This window comes from Cyclospora cayetanensis, unplaced genomic scaffold, assembly GCF_002999335.1.
Source record: "Cyclospora cayetanensis isolate NF1_C8 unplaced genomic scaffold, CcayRef3 CcayRef3_contig_36, whole genome shotgun sequence".
Lineage (NCBI taxonomy): Eukaryota > Apicomplexa > Conoidasida > Eucoccidiorida > Eimeriidae > Cyclospora > Cyclospora cayetanensis.
Genome location: NW_020312325.1, coordinates 41,771 through 58,597, shown reverse-complemented (window position 1 = coordinate 58,597; position 16,827 = coordinate 41,771). Strand labels below are relative to the sequence as shown.

The window sequence follows — 16,827 nt, the reverse complement described above, 5'->3', positions numbered from 1 at the left end:
ATGGCCGTAAGGAAAACTTTCGGTACCATTTTTTCAGTTGTCATTCCTCTTCGCCGTGGGGCGGTGGGGCCTTGGCTGCGCCCACTTCGATCTCCTCCGGCCATTAGACTGCTCGATCCTGTATCTTCCTTCCTTTCAACTAATTTCTCAGCAGCATATCCTACAGGGCGTATTTTCTTCAAGCCATATAACAGTCAAACTACTTCCTCCTTACAGTTAGCACGTTATCTCAGCGTGAGCGCTTCACGTGGTTGCATTGAAGATACAATGAGTGTGATGGCCCCCCCTGCGCAACCCACTGACCAAGAACCTACGCTCGCAGATAAGTGAGACTAGCGCACCTCTATAGGGGAGAAGATACAGCCTATTGGTGATAACCCATGAGTGCAGCGGGTACAGTTGCGTCCGCTCTAGTTAGTCTTTCCCTCTTGAAAACCCCAATGGGATGCTGAAGTTCTTTTCGTTTAGCTTGTCCTGCTTTATGCTATTTAGAGAGCCGCAAAAGCTCCGTAAGGTGGATGCTCAGAAAACAAGAGGCGAAGGCAAGAATGGAAATGAGGTCGACCCGAGGGAATTCTACGAAAGTCGGTGCAAATTTGTTGAACAGCTCCGGAGCAAAAATGCTGCGTACCCTCATAAGTTTAACGTAAGTGAAATACAGGCGTGAATAAGGCAGCTGGTTCCTATGAATCTTGTTCTCCAGGTCACCCGCAGACTGTTTGAGGGTGCTTTCTCTATCGGACCATGCATTTTTGTGATGATTGGGAATTGGCGTCTACCCCTATAAGTACATATTTGCATGAGCTGTGGAGTTTTCTAAATACACCACTGTTGAAAGGTATACTACCGCCATTATTCAGGTCACAATAACGATGGAGGAGTATCAGAAAAAGTACGGAAGTCTGGCCGACGGCATGCACCTCCCTGAGGAAGAAGTTTGCCTCGCTGGTTCGTATTATAGCTTTTTAGCTGAAGATTTGTCTAATCTTTGTTAACTTTCCCCCAACGACTGTAGCTGACCTGAGCAGTGAGCTGAAGATCTCGTCACAGGTGATTTTGACTTTTATGCGAGAGGCTTCAGAGCGTGGAATAATGAAGTATACAGCGTTGCCTATATTTGTTCTATTCCTGTAGGGCGCCTGACACGCGTGGCAGCAAGTGGCCAAAAGCTCCGTTTTTACGACATTCGCAGTTGCAACCTCCGCCTCCAAGTAATGGCGAATTTGGGGGATCATGATCCGTCGACTGGAGACTTCTTTGAGATTCACAATGCGTTTCGGAGAGGCGATATCGTGGGTACGGAAGCCTATAAACTCGATCTGCCTTTCTGTATACGTTGGATTATAGAACAGTGGTGTTCCAAGAAAGGCGGTGTTCGATATGACTTTCATGCCCTGCAGGCATCCGTGGTTACCCTGGCAAGTCGAAACGCGGGGAGTTGTCTATTTTTCCTCGTGAAATGAGGCTGCTGACACCCTGTCTTCGAATGCTCCCGGAAAGAAATACACTGAAGGATTTAGACACTAGATTCCGCCATCGGTTTATCGATCTAATCGTTAATGACCAGCCACACAAAATCTTCTCCATCAGGTGATTCACATATCTGCACAGGCGGTGTAGCTATTTTCTGGCAAACATATAATCCTTAGGCAGAAAAAGGAATGGAGAGTTTGTTCAGCTTGCAGTTTATTTCCAAGGTTTCCGATCTACGTAACGGACAACCCTTTGTTTCTCTATTAGCGTTCGTATCACTGCCGAGAAAGATGTAGGAGCACCCTGAGTACTTACGTTGCTAATTTGCTCTATCTTGCAGGGCTTCTCCCGTTTCCCCGTGTTGTACACAATTTGCCAGTCAGCTCCCTTTCTTCGATTCTTCGAGCCGTCTTGCCTCAGGTCGAAGGTTATTCGTTTTATGCGCGACTTTCTTGAGGATAACGGATTCGTAGAGGTTGAGACGCCAATGATGCACCCAATCTTTGGGGGCGCCAACGCGAAGCCCTTCATTACGCACCACAACGACCTGAAGACAGACTTGTATATGCGTGTTGCTCCAGAGCTATACCTCAAGATGCTTACAGTTGGGGGCATGGAAAAGGTGTATGAAATAGGGAAAAACTTTAGAAATGAAGGAATCGACATGACGCATAACCCGGAATTCACAGCGTGTGAATTCTATTGGGCCTACGCTGATTACAACGATACAATGAAACTGACTGAAGAAATGCTTTCCGGTAAGACTAGCCCTTTCAATTGTTGATATTTACTTCAACGCGTTTTGTCGTGCTTGCACATTTGTTATACCCGGCGTATTTGAATTTCTGGAAGTGTGTCCCACAGTTTAAGATTATAAGCTTACTACTGAAGAGCAAGCATTGAGACTCATGGATGTGTCGATAACTTGCTTGTCTCCTTTTGCCAGTTTGCTCCTTTGCGTTGTGAGAGGCATTTTACTGGTGTCAATGTAGATCTGTACTTCACATATTCTGGGCTATTCACTTTTGGAATAGCCAAATGTACGAGCCTTTGTGTTCAGCAATGGTGTTATCTATTCACGGAAGCCACAAGATACCCTTCCATCCTGATGGCCCCAACGGACCAGTAGTGGAGCTCGACTTCACTCCTCCATTCCGGCGCCTTTGTCTAGTTGAGGAGATAGAGAAACAGGCCGGTGTCACGTTGCCGCGGCCGCTGGACGGCCCTGAGTGCTTGGAGTTTATGAAATCCCTTATCAAGAAGCATGGGATTGAGCTGCCTAACCCATTCACCCCCGCTAAAGCCTTAGACAGTCTGGGTGGCCGTTTTGTAGAAACTCAATGTACAACGAAGCCAACTTTCATTATAGAACATCCGCAGGTGATGTCTCCCCTTGCTAAGTGGCACAGATCTAAACCGGAGTTGACAGAAAGGTTTGAGCTCTTCCTAATGGGCAAGGAATTGTGCAACGCATATACTGAACTTAACGACCCGAAGAAGCAACGGGAATGTTTCATGGACCAAGCAAAGGTAAATGCCTCCCGATAGTTTGCTGCTGTTTTGTCACCTACCCTCCTAGCAGTTTCCCGCACTTTTTAAGGGTGCTGACAATGAGGGCCAGTAGGCTCCCACAAGGTTTCTCAAGTGGATTTTTGTAAATCCTGAACCTAGGTGCACGACAATGCACAGGCAAGTATCAGCAGTTTTCTGAATTTTTGCGTGTGAGAAGGCAAGGGACCAGGGTGACGACGAAGCATGCCCAATTGACGAGAATTACATACTGGCCCTGGAATACGGCCTGCCTCCCACATCTGGCTGGGGTCTCGGCATCGATCGACTGACGATGTTCCTCTCGGATCAAATCACGATCAAGGAGGTTATCCTTTTCCCTTCCATGCGCCGTAGAAATGAGAATACGGGAGATAAAAGGACCGCATAAGCCAACAATGGCTGCATTTGCACGAACAGCTTGACTAGTCACTTGACTGATTCGTAAAAATGACCCTACTGATGCCCTTGTCGAGGGGCATTAGCGGCTAATGAAGTAGCGCTCGTTTGCAAACTTTTTCTTCCTGGCAGATTCGCATGTGGTGATCCTGCAATACTTTTATCCAAAGGCTTTGTGGCGACGAATATGGGGGGCTATAATCATAAGGGTGTTTCTGGCCGCCCGTTTCCTTATCCGCAAAGCAAGCAGTTTTGTTGGTGGACGTGAGCACTATGCCTGATGGAAAACACGTTTCTATAGAGTTGATTGATATAGACGGATCTAACATACTTACGGATACAAAGGCGTGTTACTGCAGTTCTATACAGGCTCTTGCTGCTGCCGGTATCAGTATACCAAAAGCAAAACAATTATGGGCATGACAGCGCGAAAACCTAGGGTGTTGAAAAGCAATGTTTGGTGCACCAAGCAGGGATTCCTCATGTTAGAGCAATACTGCGCCCCTCATCCATCGTATTTCTTTTGCTTATGCACATCTGCTCCAGTATATGCACGACTAATAGGTCTCATGCTCTGCAGTGCATGCGGTTGTGTGCTAGCGGATTTTGATAGTACGATGCACAATAGACTACACGTACTCCGCTCCTTAACCCATTGATTGCTGGCCAGCGTAGCAATGAACAGCTGATATGAGGCATCTTCGTTATGTTTAGGTCTAATACCGCCGCCTGGCCGCAAACCACAAAAGTCCCAAGGTGGCACATGTAGCGGCTGCTGTTGCTGCTGATACAGCCAGCAGAATCTGATGCTTCTCACATGTGTTCGCAGCTTCGCCAAGAAGCCAAGCAGCCAAGCGGGAAGCGAAAGATGACTGACACGATGTGCATATCACGTTACACTGCTGCTTTTGTTGCAACGCTGTGTACAAACTGCAATACTCTGCGAAAGTGTCATTATCACAGAACAATCCGGGTTGTTCCTGTGTTTCAGTTGTTTCACTGTCCCTCAATCTGCGTATAAGGAAAGGCACATCAATCTCCTCCACGCCATATGCATATTCAGTAAGAAATGCTTTAGCCTTTTCCTCTGCTTCCTGAACGGCAACTGCATTCGCTGCAGTTACCCCCAATCCCCCGAAGTCCTCTGCCTCCCTTGTCCTCTCCTTTTGCTTGTTGCTACTCTTGTGCGATACTTTCGTCTTCTTCCGAGGGACCTTGGGCGGCAGCGGCAGCAGCAGAGAAGCAGCGGCACGCTGTAGGTCTTGGCGTTCAACTAACAACTGCGTTGGCTGGTCAGCAAGCAACTCCGCCCGTCCTGCATGTAGTCCCACGACTGTCAACTCCTTCACCATGTAAGAATCTTCTAAATGGTAGCCGCTACCCCTATAGTACTCCCGCGTGCCGATTCCCGCAATTACAGCCATCCGGCGGTACCCTGAAGTGCAAACAACACAAATGAGGACGAATAGGTGTCATACAGTTAAGAAAGACACGACGGAAAAAGAAAAAGGAGGAGGCTCATTACAATAATGTGATTATTAGCCATTCAGGAGAGCTGCGATCGCTGAAATAACGATTCGTTTTATCGGCTGTCGTCCCTCCTGTAGACCAAAATTTTCCCTGGAAGAAGGATGTGGAAAGGTGTAAAAATAAAAGGTAGCAGCTGTGTCTCAAAAGTGAGACTGGTAAGTGTTTCAGATGCTGGCTGTGTAGCTGTGACATAACCTATGTGTATGTCAGTATAAACATTGAAGAGAATGAAGAATGGCCGTACTTATTTACGCTGAAGCACCGCTGCAGTAAATTAGTGTGCTACCAAAAGACAGACACGTCAGTACGGAAGATAGAAAAGCAGTATCTACGGGCAGTAAGCCACAGAATGTGATGATCAGTACCTTTTGCAAGGGCCACAATCTCGGCAGCTTGAATTAGCCGTCGGCCGAATCCAGCATGCTGTGGCCGCATGTCGTCACTATTCTTCGCTTCACCGTGGGCTACCAGACGCCCTAAGCACAGAAAACATGCAAAAGGCGCAAAAGTGATTAAAAGCTTCTCTGAGGGCAGGAGGCGAGCCGCGGATGAAGACGCATATAAGCGGACATAAACGAAAAGCTGTGGACCGCGCCAGGAGTGCATTCAAAAGCACCAACACGACGAGAGCAAAGTGTAAATGGACGCAAACTGTCAAACCCCAAAATGCCCGCTCACATTTCCGCACAGCTAGCCCTAAAGAATCGTACCGTAAACATGAAGCTCTCGCAATAGCGCCGCCCCATTCAGGACGCTGAAAGGGCAGTCCCGTATGTGTCGTTTGCTACGAAGTCTCATTCGAAGAAACCCGAAAATGGTTTTTCTGTCGCGCGTCTCAAACGAAAGAAAATATTCCACGCCGCCGTTTGTTTCATAGCAACGGACACAGAGCTCCGCCAAACTGTGGAAACAGAAAAAGGACGGAGAAATGAAGTAGGATGGACGCACGTTGGCGTTTGCATGTACAGGGAGGAAGGGCCGGAGGCCACAGGAAAAATATATCTTAACAAACGGCTCTGTGCTGCCCTCCTATGCTATTAGCATCATGCACTCCCACCTACTAAGACTCTGTATCCCTTCGTTACCCCAACGTGCGTTCCTGTCTGTGTGGCCTCCCCTCACTATTACTACTTTTCAACACATCGTTCTCTTCACCCCTTATTGCCCGTTGCACACAAAATTAGTGTTCGGTTCTGTTAAACCAAAAGGGCGTGCAAGCTCACGCTAAGTCGAACTCGGCATCCTTCACTTCGCGGCATCGAATGCATTTACATCGCAAATGTCTGCTCTCTAACTCTCTCGCGAGTTCCTGGCTAAAAACAGAAAAATGAAGATGAGCAACACAGACAAGGACAGTAAAGCCATAGCGCGAAAGGACACACTCAATGGGATAATATACTCGACAGAACATGCCACCGCAGAATCGGCAAAAGGCTGCTAGAGATGTGCCCCCAGAAATGCGCAATACATTTGCATCCGGATGTGCACGTTCAGGCATATAAAAAGATGTATCCAAATACATGAAACCTTTACTAACACGCGCTCTGAATGCGTGCACTTTGCGGATTCTTTATAAGCATGGGCGGCTAGCCTACCGTAGGTTTGTGACGCTGTTACCTCCTATGATGGATTGGTTTGGGATGTCTCGTACGACGCGATTCAGCCGAATCCATGGATGAACTGCCGCCTTGACCGAGCAAATAAGGGATAGTAGGGTCTCTCCATCACTGTCTGCATACGGTATATATTTTCCCTCTTTGTACCATTGCTGCGGCAAACAAAACAACGGCGTAGCTTTAGGTTGTACACTTTTGATTTAGCATGTACACAAATAATGCGTCTAGATACATGTTGCATAACAAGGCGATGACTTGACACAGCACATCACAACGAAACATATGCTTCGACGTTATGTACTCCACTAAGTATGCAGCCTGCGCATCCATGTGGTAAGTATACGGGATTTAGCAGAGTGCCACTGCCATGTTGCTCGAGCAATTCTTTCACACTATGAAATATCTTATTTTGCCTATTTGTACCTCTATTGCTGAAAAGGGTGTTACTTCGCATGGATAAATTTTCCACTGGTCGGCCTGGAGGTCAGGGGATGAAAGAACGTAGTAAAACATCTGATAATCAGCTGCAGGACTGCTAGAAGGCAGATCAGGCATCAGGTGTATATCAACCTGAAACAGAAGCCCGCAAAATGTAAGCGTTGCTTACTGAATTTAGCATTTTCGGAATTCTAGCATTTCAACTAAAAACGGTCAATCATCCTTCCCATCACTCTTTGTTTCCACCGTATGCACACGAATACATAACAATACACAGCTTATTTATCAGCAGATAGAATGGGAAAACGGGACAGACTTTGAATCCAGCATCTTTCAGCATGCGAATTGCGCGGATGGCGTCCCGTCTTGCACATCCCCTATTGATGAACTGAAGCACATTGTCATCTACATGCTGCACCCCGATCTGCACCCGAGTGCAGCCGAAACGACGCAGACGGCGGAGTTCATAACGCGTAATGAAGTCTGGACGCGTTTCCTATCAAACAGAAACAAACAACAACAAAGACATATTCATATTTTCAGTTCCTATTCAGGAGAAAGCAAAGCCCGTGAGGCTACCGAGAGCAACAAAAAGCACCGCTTAGGCATCCACAGAAACTGATAAAACTGAATATGAATGGTCTTCCGAAAGCTGTTTAGAAACCTCAGTTTAAGGGCTAAGCATATGCCGTTGTTGCTCGTAACAGGCGTTCTGAAGACCGACAAGTGTCAGGCCAACAATGCGGCATGCTGCAGTTTCATTTTCGTGCTGCTCCTCTTCGAGGGTCAAGCTGCAAACACCATCACAAAGGGAGAAAGGAAAGCAGCCAGTTACTACATTATTATCGATAGTACGTAAAATGGTTACAAAAGGTAATTCTTGGCCGAAATAACGGATGACACGTTAGATATCTGCGAATGTTCCTACGGGCTGCGGGTCGGCTCGGCCTTGTCGAAGACATTCGCGGCAAAGTAAATGTCTCTGATGAATTCTTCTTGATAGTCCTGGGGATATCTTCATACACATGAAAAGATATAGCGCATATCAGCCCATGCAATGAAGTAAATGCAGCAGGAGGAGCAACAGTAGAAGATGCTAAAAGGAACGGCTCGCAATCAGAGTATACGTGACAAACCATTACCTGCCCGTTACTCGGCTGCATAAAATTCATATCCAGACGCATAGACCCTAAGACGCAGTACCGAAATCCAGCTTTTTGTCCTTGCTTACCCGCTCCACGTGCCACCCAATACGAGGACTTCGATCTTGTCAACAACGTGTCCGTTTCTTTTAAGCGTTCCTGCTCTGTCTTGAAACTGTTTTAGGGGGCTCCACCCATTTTGGTTTGCCCTGAGGACTGCGGGTTCAGTCGAGAGGTAAGATCGTGGTTGCCCCGGTTCGTTAGGGCAGTAATGGCAGTCCTGGGGGCACGAGAAACGACCTGGAGCAGTTAAAACTGTAATAACAACAACGCCACTGTTTGTGCGCACCGCCTTTCTTCTCATCAAGCTTTCCAACATCGGATTGCGTGCACTACAATCTGCACCGTTCTGCGTGTCCATCCCCCCATCAGAGGCTTGTGCAGAGGAGCCTTCTTGCAAATCCTCTGCACATCTTTCAGCGGCGAGCAAACGGTTGTACGCTGCAACCAGCTGCGATTTCGCTGGAGCAACTTTGTGTTTTTTCCTGAGCGCCTGCAAAGCCTGCTTGAATTCTTTGTTTGTTTTTGGTTTTAATTTGACCAGGTCGGCAAGGAAGGAGTCTGCTGTTTCATCCTCCAGTACATTTCTCGTGGAAGAGTCGTAAGCAGCCCACTCTTTCATGCTTTGACGAAAGGATTCCAAATGCCGCCTCCGGTGGGGGTCCTCCAGGTCTTCTCTAGCCAAACGTTTTACATCGCCACAGCGAGAAGTGAATTCTGGACGTGTTGCGGGGAACCAGTCCAGAAGAGACTCTGAATCCGACAAAGATGACGCCTCTTTAGTGGCTGCTGCTTGCATTATGTACTCGGCGGCTGTTGCCTCCGCATGCCGAGCTTCTGCTGCAGGAGCAGTAGGGGAGGACGAAGACGGAGCAGATGTTGCAGAAGGACGACTACACACAATGTTTGCACTTGCAAGTGAGATATTATGGCAAGAAGAAGCAGAAGAAGAAGTAGTAGCTACAGGAGCAGCGGTTATAGCAGCAGCGGTTGCTGGCTGTTCGGATGCCAGGTCATCCATTGTCCTCAACAAAGGATACACCAAAGACACTTAATTAAGCGGAAGGAGAACGCGTGGATTTAACACGAATGCTTCAGCTCGGCTAGCCAAAACGAGGCACTGTGAAGGGGGAGGCTAGTGGAGAACTTCCAGCTGGGTCCCTCTTGAGGAACCTATAAATTCTGAGAAGAGAATTTGAGGCTTCTGACGAGCAGGATGAAAAGGCCTAGAAACTGCTGCGAAGTTTTGAGCAGTTATTCCCGTGGAGAGAAGGGGTTTGTAATCGCTGGAATGCAAAGACGCTACGGCAGCTTTTGAAAAACCGCTGCAGATATTTGCCCCGATATCATGATAGCAAGAGTTTTACTATATTGTAAGCCCATATACACATTGTAGGGCTGTTAAATACAGAATAAACAAAAAGCAAACAAAGTATGACTCGTCTTCTCCACTAGGTTGTGCGAGTGAAGGACTGTGGGGCCGGGGCCTGCTCCCGTGCAGGTAATTTATCTTCTTTTTACGGAGTGTCTCGTTGCTTTGATCTTACCGTTCTAATAACTTTAAATCACACTGTATGTACGGCCAAACGTAAGAAATAAGTATCCATGATATTTCGCCGGACTCAATCTTTCTCATAGCCCTTTTTTCTTCAAACAAGGCCGCCGCGCATTCGATGCTACTGTTTCGATCATTAAATAATCTTTAATGAAAACAATGACAGAAGATTCTGTAGAGGAAGATATCATACCTGCACCACTGAATCTGACAATTTGCCCTCACGGAAGGAGGAGCGGTGTCCTATATCATCAGGATCAATTCCTCCAGTTTCTCTTGTACTATTTAGTCTCCATGCGTACTCTTGGAGGAATCTGTCTTTACTTGAAATTACCTTTTTCAGCAGGGGATTTAGAGGAAGTGGATCACCACCAATGTAAATGAAGACAACATTAAGGGCCTAATGTAAAGCGTTGCATTTTTAAGTCCCCAGCAGCACAGCGCTCTTGCCACTTTTGCTATTGAGATAGTTCAAATCTTGGATTGTTGGCTCTTTTTCTTAATCTGCTTTGCATGGGAACCTCAGCTTTGGTACACACGGTCTCGTCTAGTGCGCTGATCCTGAATGAACCACATCGTTGACTAAAACGGGAATAAATCTAGAACAAAAAGACTTTTTCCTCCAAGAAAGTGACAGGACTAAACAAATAATATACAGCTGCGTGGTTTGTTCAATCCGACAATACTGCGGTCTACGAGCACCGCAGTTGGGTGGCTACACATACCCCCTAGATACTCCTTTGCATTCATCATTTCATTCGTGTTCGCAATTGATGTAGCTGATGTAACAATGCCGCACGTGTCTGAGTCTAAAATCAACTCAAATACTAAGCAACACGAAGAGCTACATGGCGTGATTTAGTGAAGCACGAGTTACAATCCGTGAAACTCTTCCCAGCCGTGCGACAATAAATCTGATGCCCGAATTTCAGTTAAAACCAATGGTAGTAATATCCTGACCCCAAGCCTAAATTCTGAGCTGTGGGCTCGCCGCGAGATCCGTCTTGTAGTAAAAGAGGCAATATGCTTCCGCCGCCAGCACCTCCAACTCCGAGACGGGCAAAACCAGTCCATCATCAAACCGAAACCACTGAGAAGGTGGCAGACAGAGGAAAATAAAGTAGCGATTTGTTAAACTAACATGGAAACTAGTTAAAAACCGTAAATTAAACCAGGAAAGAGAAACTCAAACTTTGTAGTGCACCAGAGGAAGAAACGAAACAGAGGTCAACACAGAGGGGCTGGCTATTGTCATGCATGATAAACACGAGTACCGCCCCCCTTCGTCGATCCAACTTCTCTCATTCACACAAACACACATACTTACTTCCGAGGCATCATCTATCGATCCCTGGTTCACACCTCCATATCTGTGCAGCCTTGTAGGCGGTAATGTTTCCTGTGTGGAAACCCCATGGGGTCTCTGGGCTCCGCTATGGTAAGGAGACCCACAAGCGGAAGGTGTGCTTGTAGATGGGCTATTTGGCTGACTGACAATGGGAGACTGAAGGCTTGAATTGGACCTGCTGAACAAACCAATGCGCTTTAGCAGCTCAGAAGGGGAGCAAGCAGAATTCCTAGGAGTGTCTGGACGGAGACTAGAACCTCCAGAAGCCCAAAGCCCCCGTGGGGAAGCCCCCTGGGCCCCTAAGGCTTGTGAGTGCATTTTGCTTGGCGTTGACTGGGGAAACTGGAACCGTTTGCGGCGGACATATGCCACGTAGTGCCCAGTGTGGCAACTGCTGCCCTTGTGCTCTATGACAGCTATTAAACGAAATGACGCTGAGCCGCTGCAGCAGGTAAAATACAGCACATAATGCACACGCAACCATGACCGTTTGAAGACGACGTGCCATATGCAAACAGATCGGGCAGATGGCAAGAAGACGCAGATGGAGGGCCGAAAGGGAAGAGACACCAACGCAGGAAAGAGTGAATGGGAAAGAGATAGTAAATCATGAACAAAAGTCGTGAGGAAAAGAGATATGAATTCATCTGCGGCCGGTGTTTAACCACCAGGTGCTGTGCACCCCTGCCAATGTCCGTGCTGAACAAACGAGTTCCGCAAGCCTTTTCATTATTAGCGCACGTATTCCTATAAACTCTAATGTGTTTTGCTTTGTACCGGCTAAGTTGGATGGACAAGTTCTCGAGGGGAAATTCCACTTTGCTTCTCCTTTTCTGACCCACAGCTGAAAAGCGTTTGATCTGGAGCAGCAGCACCCGCGGGGGGTGTGTGTAGCGTAAGGTCCTGATGGCAGTACAAGCGGGGTTTCTGCAGTTGCTGCAGCGGAATTCAAGCTCCTCCGCCCCGAAGAATGAATCGAGTAGTGTCGAGAGGGACACCTTGCTGGCGATGGCGGGAAGAGGCAGAGAGAGATCCCAGGCTGGCTCATACACTGAAAGCGATCGTCCACAACTACATCGGATTTCACTGCATAACTGAAGTATACACACATGCACACACACATACACACAGCCCATCGCACCAGAATTCTAGAAAAGGCTGAAGCTTCAAAGCGTTCTCTCTAGACCACCTACGCTACACTGAAGTGAGGTACTCGCAGGTGAAAACTGGTAAATTCCAATGCTGCAGTTCTGAACGTCAAACTCTGTAGCCTTGGCTGTGATTTAGCTCCCAAGTAATAAGTACCAACCTGTCCAGCAAAGAAATCTGACATGGGGGATGCCTGGTCTTCCAGATATTCCTTCCACTTCTTCTCAGCTAGGTCGAGACCCCCTTCGTCGTTATTACTCCTTTCAGCCAGCTCGCCTGTCCCCTTATCACCGGAGGTTTCTAACTGTGAGCCCACAGAAGGCAGCCCCTTTAGTGCCTGCACAACTGGAGGCCCTGACAGGCTGCTCTGCAAAGGACATATGAGGCTTGATAGAGAGGAAGCTGCTGTTGCACTGACTGATGATCCTGTTGGGGGGAGTTGCTCTTGCTGCTGGTTATCTTTGTCTTCAAAAGGTGCCAGTGGAGAATCGGATACAGAGGGGCTACATGATCGTAAAGCAGAGAAGGACACTTCCGCCTGAAGCTGCAGCAGCTGTTCTGCTGCCGCTTCTTCTCGCTCCTACAGTCGCAAAAATAGGCAAAGCAAAGCATCAGCATCTGCTGCTGCATGGCACGAGGTCTAGCTGTTACTGCTACTTGTGTCGCAACTCGTTGCCACCCCGGCATAACAGCAGCAATCACACAAAAACAACAGCACCCATTGAGTGACTCACCCATCTGCATGTTTTGAGTATCTCGTGAACAATATCAATGAGTCCTCTAAGGAATTCATGGCAGTCCTGCTGCTGCTGCAAGCTGCAGTCTTTCAACAGCAGACCTTCTAATGGTGCGACCAGGGCCCTTCTCAAACGTTCTGGCCTGATACTACCTGGCTGTGTCGCAGCTGTCTGCTGCTGTTGGTGTGGTGATGCTTCGGTCCTGCATGTGGCTTGGGAGTTGGAGTGGCGGGGCCTTCGAGCTGCAAGCCCTTCATGCGGATCCACACCCCGATCCACAGGACGAACGTTGGGACAACACCTGTAGATACACACAAACACGAAATGCTGATGCGTGAAATTACTACTCTGAACGTTATGTGCCCCATACAATCATCGCCAAAGCTGGAGCCCGAGTCTGACGTTAGTCTGCACAGAAGAGTGAAGAACTCCCTCAGCAGGAGCCGCCGTTGATTTTCGTCAAGGGTGGTGAGGTTCTGGGGTTGCTGCCTTCTCCTCTGCTGCTGCAGCCTCAGCTGACGCAGTATCTGCCTCCGTTGCAGTTCCTGCTGTTGCTGCTGGCCTGTTGCGTCTTCGTTGGGTGGAGTTGCTGTGGTGCTGCTGCATCCCGCAGCTGCGACAGCACTCGTCTCTTCATGTACTCCGTCAAACTCCTCGTTGATGAGTCTCTGTGGCCCCCAAAAGGCTCCACTATAACCTGGCTCAGGTGGAAGCCCCTCCTGGAGGGTGGATACAAAAGAGGGGATCCCCGCAAGGGCCTGGAGAGCTGCGTTGAGAAAACATGTGTTCTTCAGGTTGGTCAGGCCTCGCGGGAAGAAGGAACCATCTTCTGGAAGCACAAATCGCAAGCTCTTGAGGCTAGGATGAATGGTAAACGGAAGCGTTATGCCTAGCGTTCTCAGGGGATGAGGGCGAGGCAAGAATTCACCCAGTATTCTTGCCACACCTTAGACGCCGCTAAGCCTACGTTTACCTGCAAACGACTCTAGCTGCTTTCTCCAGGCTTTGTGTTCAGCCGAGGTTACGACGGGAGATCCTCCTCGCTGAGGTTCTATCCGCCGCAACGCTGCTTCCCCGAAACAGCCCATGGATGATGCCATTCGCTGCAGCCTACTGGCGACCCTTCGTCCCTTCCGCAGGCTAATTTCGGTGCTGCTGCTGTGGCTACAGGAAGTTGCAACATCGTTCTGCTCGTCTGCTGGCTGCGACATAGAGCACTCATCCCAGTCTGCATGGTCGCTTTCCTCACGCTGCTGCTGATGATGCTGGCTCTCTCTGCAAATGCTGCACCTCCCATTGCTGGATATGCTGCTGCTACGGTTAAGCCACGCCCTGCAGCCCTTCGCCCTCCTCCGCTGGCCCATCAGCAAGCCCATGGCAAGCCGACGAACCAGCTCCCGAGACCTCTGTTGCAGCTGCTGTATCTGCTGTTGCTGCGGCGCACAAGTGGGTGGTTCCACATGATCAGGTGCAGCTGCTCGAAGGCGCGGTATTTGCTGCTGCTTTTGCTGCCTCCGATGCTCTTGCTGCAGCTCCTGTGGCTGTAAGTGCTGCCGCTGCGAAGGCGACGAAGCTCTAAAGTGCTCGTGTGTTCTCGAATGACGCAGTATTTGCTGCTGCTGCCGCTGCTGCCGCCAGCGTGACTTCGGCCGCTCCTGCTGGGAGTAAACCTCCGAGGTAGGGACACCTTGTGACTGCTTGTTCTTGTAAGCTCCTCCCTGGCCCCTATCAGAGGTGCACGACTGCCCACGAGCTCCTGCATGCCCTGGGGTGGTCCTTGAGAAAGCCCTGAGACTGTTCGTCCAGACACTTGTGCTCCTGCTGCGGCTGCTGCTGCTGCTGCTGCTGCTGCTGCTGTCACTTGAGAGACATGAACGTCTAGTGGCATGTCGTGAAAGCAACTGGGGCCAGCATCTTGCATCAACACTTCGATCCGTTTGACGTCGAGCACCAGAACGTACAGATGATGCTGATGCACACAGCTTGACGGGTTCGGAAGCGCTGCGGGAGCCGTCTAGTGGTGGCTGGCCTGGTAGGACGCAAGGCAGGCCCAAAGGTAGTGATTTCCACCGAGTCCTACGACAGATGCTACTAATGCTGCGAGTGCTATTCGGGTTAACACAGTCAGCCCTGGGGGCTATTCTACTATTGGCTCCAACATCGCCGCCACAAGAGCCTGCAGCCCCCTCCAAATCTACCACTTGCGGTGTTCCTACATCCCACGGAGGTCCTGCCTTCCATTTTGCTGCTGGTTGCAGAGCTGTGTTGACGCTTTCGCCCTGCATAGGCCCATTTCCAGCAGTTGAACTATCGACGCCGGCTCCCCCAGACCGGTGCAGCTTGAGTGTAGCTGGTTGCCGTGAATGGAGCGGCTCTCTGGAGGGCTCTTTTGTTGTGTCAACACCTTCAATGCCATCAATCGGAGAAGCGTTCACGGGGCACACGGAGGAAGTCACCAGGTACTCTTTCTGCTGCAGAACACACGACGATTCACTGAATTTCGCAGCCTGATCTTGCTGGCTTTGGTGCTGGTGTGTATGCCGACCTCCTCGGTTGCCTACTAGCCGCCACCGCTGGGAAACTCGACGTTGCAAAAATCCCGATCCCTGTGATCCACTTGTTGCTGCCGTTCTTGATGCAACAGCAGGGCCCCGAGCACAAGCTGGTGCCACTGCAGGAGGCCCAGCGTCCAGCTCTGGGGGCGCACAGTCTACGTTGGTGGCCCACGATGGGGAACTCTGTTTCAGTCTGTAGACCATCTGTGCAGTCCCCTGGGGTCCCTGTAGATTTCTACTGTACGCAAGACAGTCCGGAGCTGTGCTGGAGAAGATTGGTGTTGTACTGGGGAATGCCTTCGGTGTCCTCTTCTGTCCCCTTTGAATGGCCTCATGCAGGCCCTCGAGTTGTTCGCAGGCGTCACGGAGTGATCTGCTTACACGAAGGATTGGGCTGAGGAAGATATGAACTTGGGGGAAAGCCGATCTCGTACGTACAACTCGAACGCCTGCTGGACCTGCTGTTGGTGCTGGGACTTCTATTGGCTTTGGTGTAAGCTGTGACCTCTATCCACATTTGACAATGCTCCCTTTGGTTGCGAAGCAATCTACCATGCGGGGTATCATGGTGCCACGGTTCTGATCAAGGGGGAGCAGATAGAAGATGGGCAAGCAAAAAATATGTCATCTTGGGCAATATTACATCTATTTGTGACGACGTGCTGGTGCTGGTGCTGGTGCTGGTGCTCCCGCTACTATGCTGACGTGGCTTCACGGGTCGTTGCAGCTATATAAGCTCATGCCATTGTTGAGGTTTGAGCAGCTACATGCTCTCCCGCAGCTGCCGTATGCCGATAAGCGTACAGCAGTCCCTTCCGTCCTTGTCCTTTTACTGCGCGAGTTGGAAAACGGCCCTGGGCCTGAAGAAGACAGAGAGACAGAAGATAAAAAGAAGCAATACTGAAGGCCGCGCTCTACTGATATCTTGCCTACGCGTGAGTTAAGCACAGGCAAAATGGTGAAGGAATTCTAAAAAACAGTAGTGACGAGGGCATGCAAATCTACTCTTACCCTCGTTCTCTTTTCCCCTAGACGCAGATAAAGGCTTAGCAGACGGCCGAAGCTGCATCGAGAGAGAAAGGCGAAACCCTCAGCATTTGTCAAAGCAAAAAGAATTTCACCGATTCAGGATTAAATAGACTTGAAGTAGAACAAGCAAATTACAACAAATATGCTGGGGCTGACTTTCCCGGCGATATGTGCAAGCATCCTAGCGCGTCATGGTGTTTTCTGCCGAGAGGAAATTAAATAAAACCGAAAAAGTTGTCTTTGATTGT

General features: G+C 49.2%; 3 protein-coding genes across 3 annotated transcripts; 1 reads left to right on the top strand and 2 right to left on the bottom strand.

The window, feature by feature from the left end:
• On the top strand, nt 1-3,412 carry LOC34618231 (lysine--tRNA ligase). The gene is made up of 8 exons (XM_026334087.1): nt 1-318; nt 515-646; nt 861-948; nt 1,135-1,296; nt 1,401-1,590; nt 1,894-2,231; nt 2,534-3,003; nt 3,203-3,412. The coding sequence occupies exons 1-8, from the start codon at nt 1-3 to the stop codon at nt 3,410-3,412; spliced, it is 1,908 nt and encodes a 635-aa protein (XP_026189872.1).
• Nucleotides 3,413-4,136: 724 nt separating this feature from the next.
• On the bottom strand, nt 4,137-9,005 carry LOC34618230 (elongator complex protein 3). Its single transcript, XM_026334086.1, has 9 exons — nt 8,236-9,005; nt 7,933-8,019; nt 7,710-7,795; nt 6,990-7,168; nt 6,546-6,718; nt 6,174-6,263; nt 5,661-5,851; nt 5,316-5,426; nt 4,137-4,855 (listed from the first exon to the last, which is right to left on the bottom strand). Exons 1-9 carry the CDS (start codon nt 9,003-9,005, stop codon nt 4,137-4,139), a joined length of 2,406 nt encoding a protein of 801 aa, XP_026189871.1.
• A 1,688-nt stretch (nt 9,006-10,693) lies between these two features.
• On the bottom strand, nt 10,694-16,619 carry LOC34618229. Its single transcript, XM_026334084.1, has 10 exons — nt 16,562-16,619; nt 14,857-16,026; nt 14,666-14,760; nt 13,977-14,266; nt 13,398-13,844; nt 12,993-13,296; nt 12,419-12,838; nt 11,887-12,203; nt 11,058-11,551; nt 10,694-10,809 (listed from the first exon to the last, which is right to left on the bottom strand). The coding sequence occupies exons 1-10, from the start codon at nt 16,617-16,619 to the stop codon at nt 10,694-10,696; spliced, it is 3,711 nt and encodes a 1,236-aa protein (XP_026189869.1).
• Nucleotides 16,620-16,827: the final 208 nt, after the last annotated feature.

Bases quoted from the DNA above. Each gene is read 5' to 3' on its own strand.
- LOC34618231 (XM_026334087.1), top strand. From the start codon at position 1: ATGGCCGTAAGGAAAACTTTCGGTACCATTTTTTCAGTTGTCATTCCT. The intron at 647-860 runs GTAAGTGAAATA...GCCATTATTCAG, and splicing joins CGTACCCTCATAAGTTTAAC to GTCACAATAACGATGGAGGA. The intron at 1,591-1,893 runs GTGATTCACATA...GTCTTGCCTCAG, and splicing joins CACAAAATCTTCTCCATCAG to GTCGAAGGTTATTCGTTTTA.
- LOC34618229 (XM_026334084.1), bottom strand. From the start codon at position 16,619: ATGCAGCTTCGGCCGTCTGCTAAGCCTTTATCTGCGTCTAGGGGAAAA. The intron at 14,761-14,856 runs GTGACAGCAGCA...GGACCACCCCAG, and splicing joins TAGACGTTCATGTCTCTCAA to GGCATGCAGGAGCTCGTGGG. The intron at 12,839-12,992 runs GTGAGTCACTCA...TTGCGACTGTAG, and splicing joins TACTCAAAACATGCAGATGG to GAGCGAGAAGAAGCGGCAGC.
- LOC34618230 (XM_026334086.1), bottom strand. From the start codon at position 9,005: ATGCAAGCAGCAGCCACTAAAGAGGCGTCATCTTTGTCGGATTCAGAG. The intron at 7,169-7,709 runs GTTACGAGCAAC...AAATTCAGTAAG, and splicing joins TGTCGGTCTTCAGAACGCCT to CAACGCTTACATTTTGCGGG. The intron at 5,427-5,660 runs GTACGATTCTTT...TTCTGTGCTTAG, and splicing joins GCGAGAGCTTCATGTTTACG to GGCGTCTGGTAGCCCACGGT.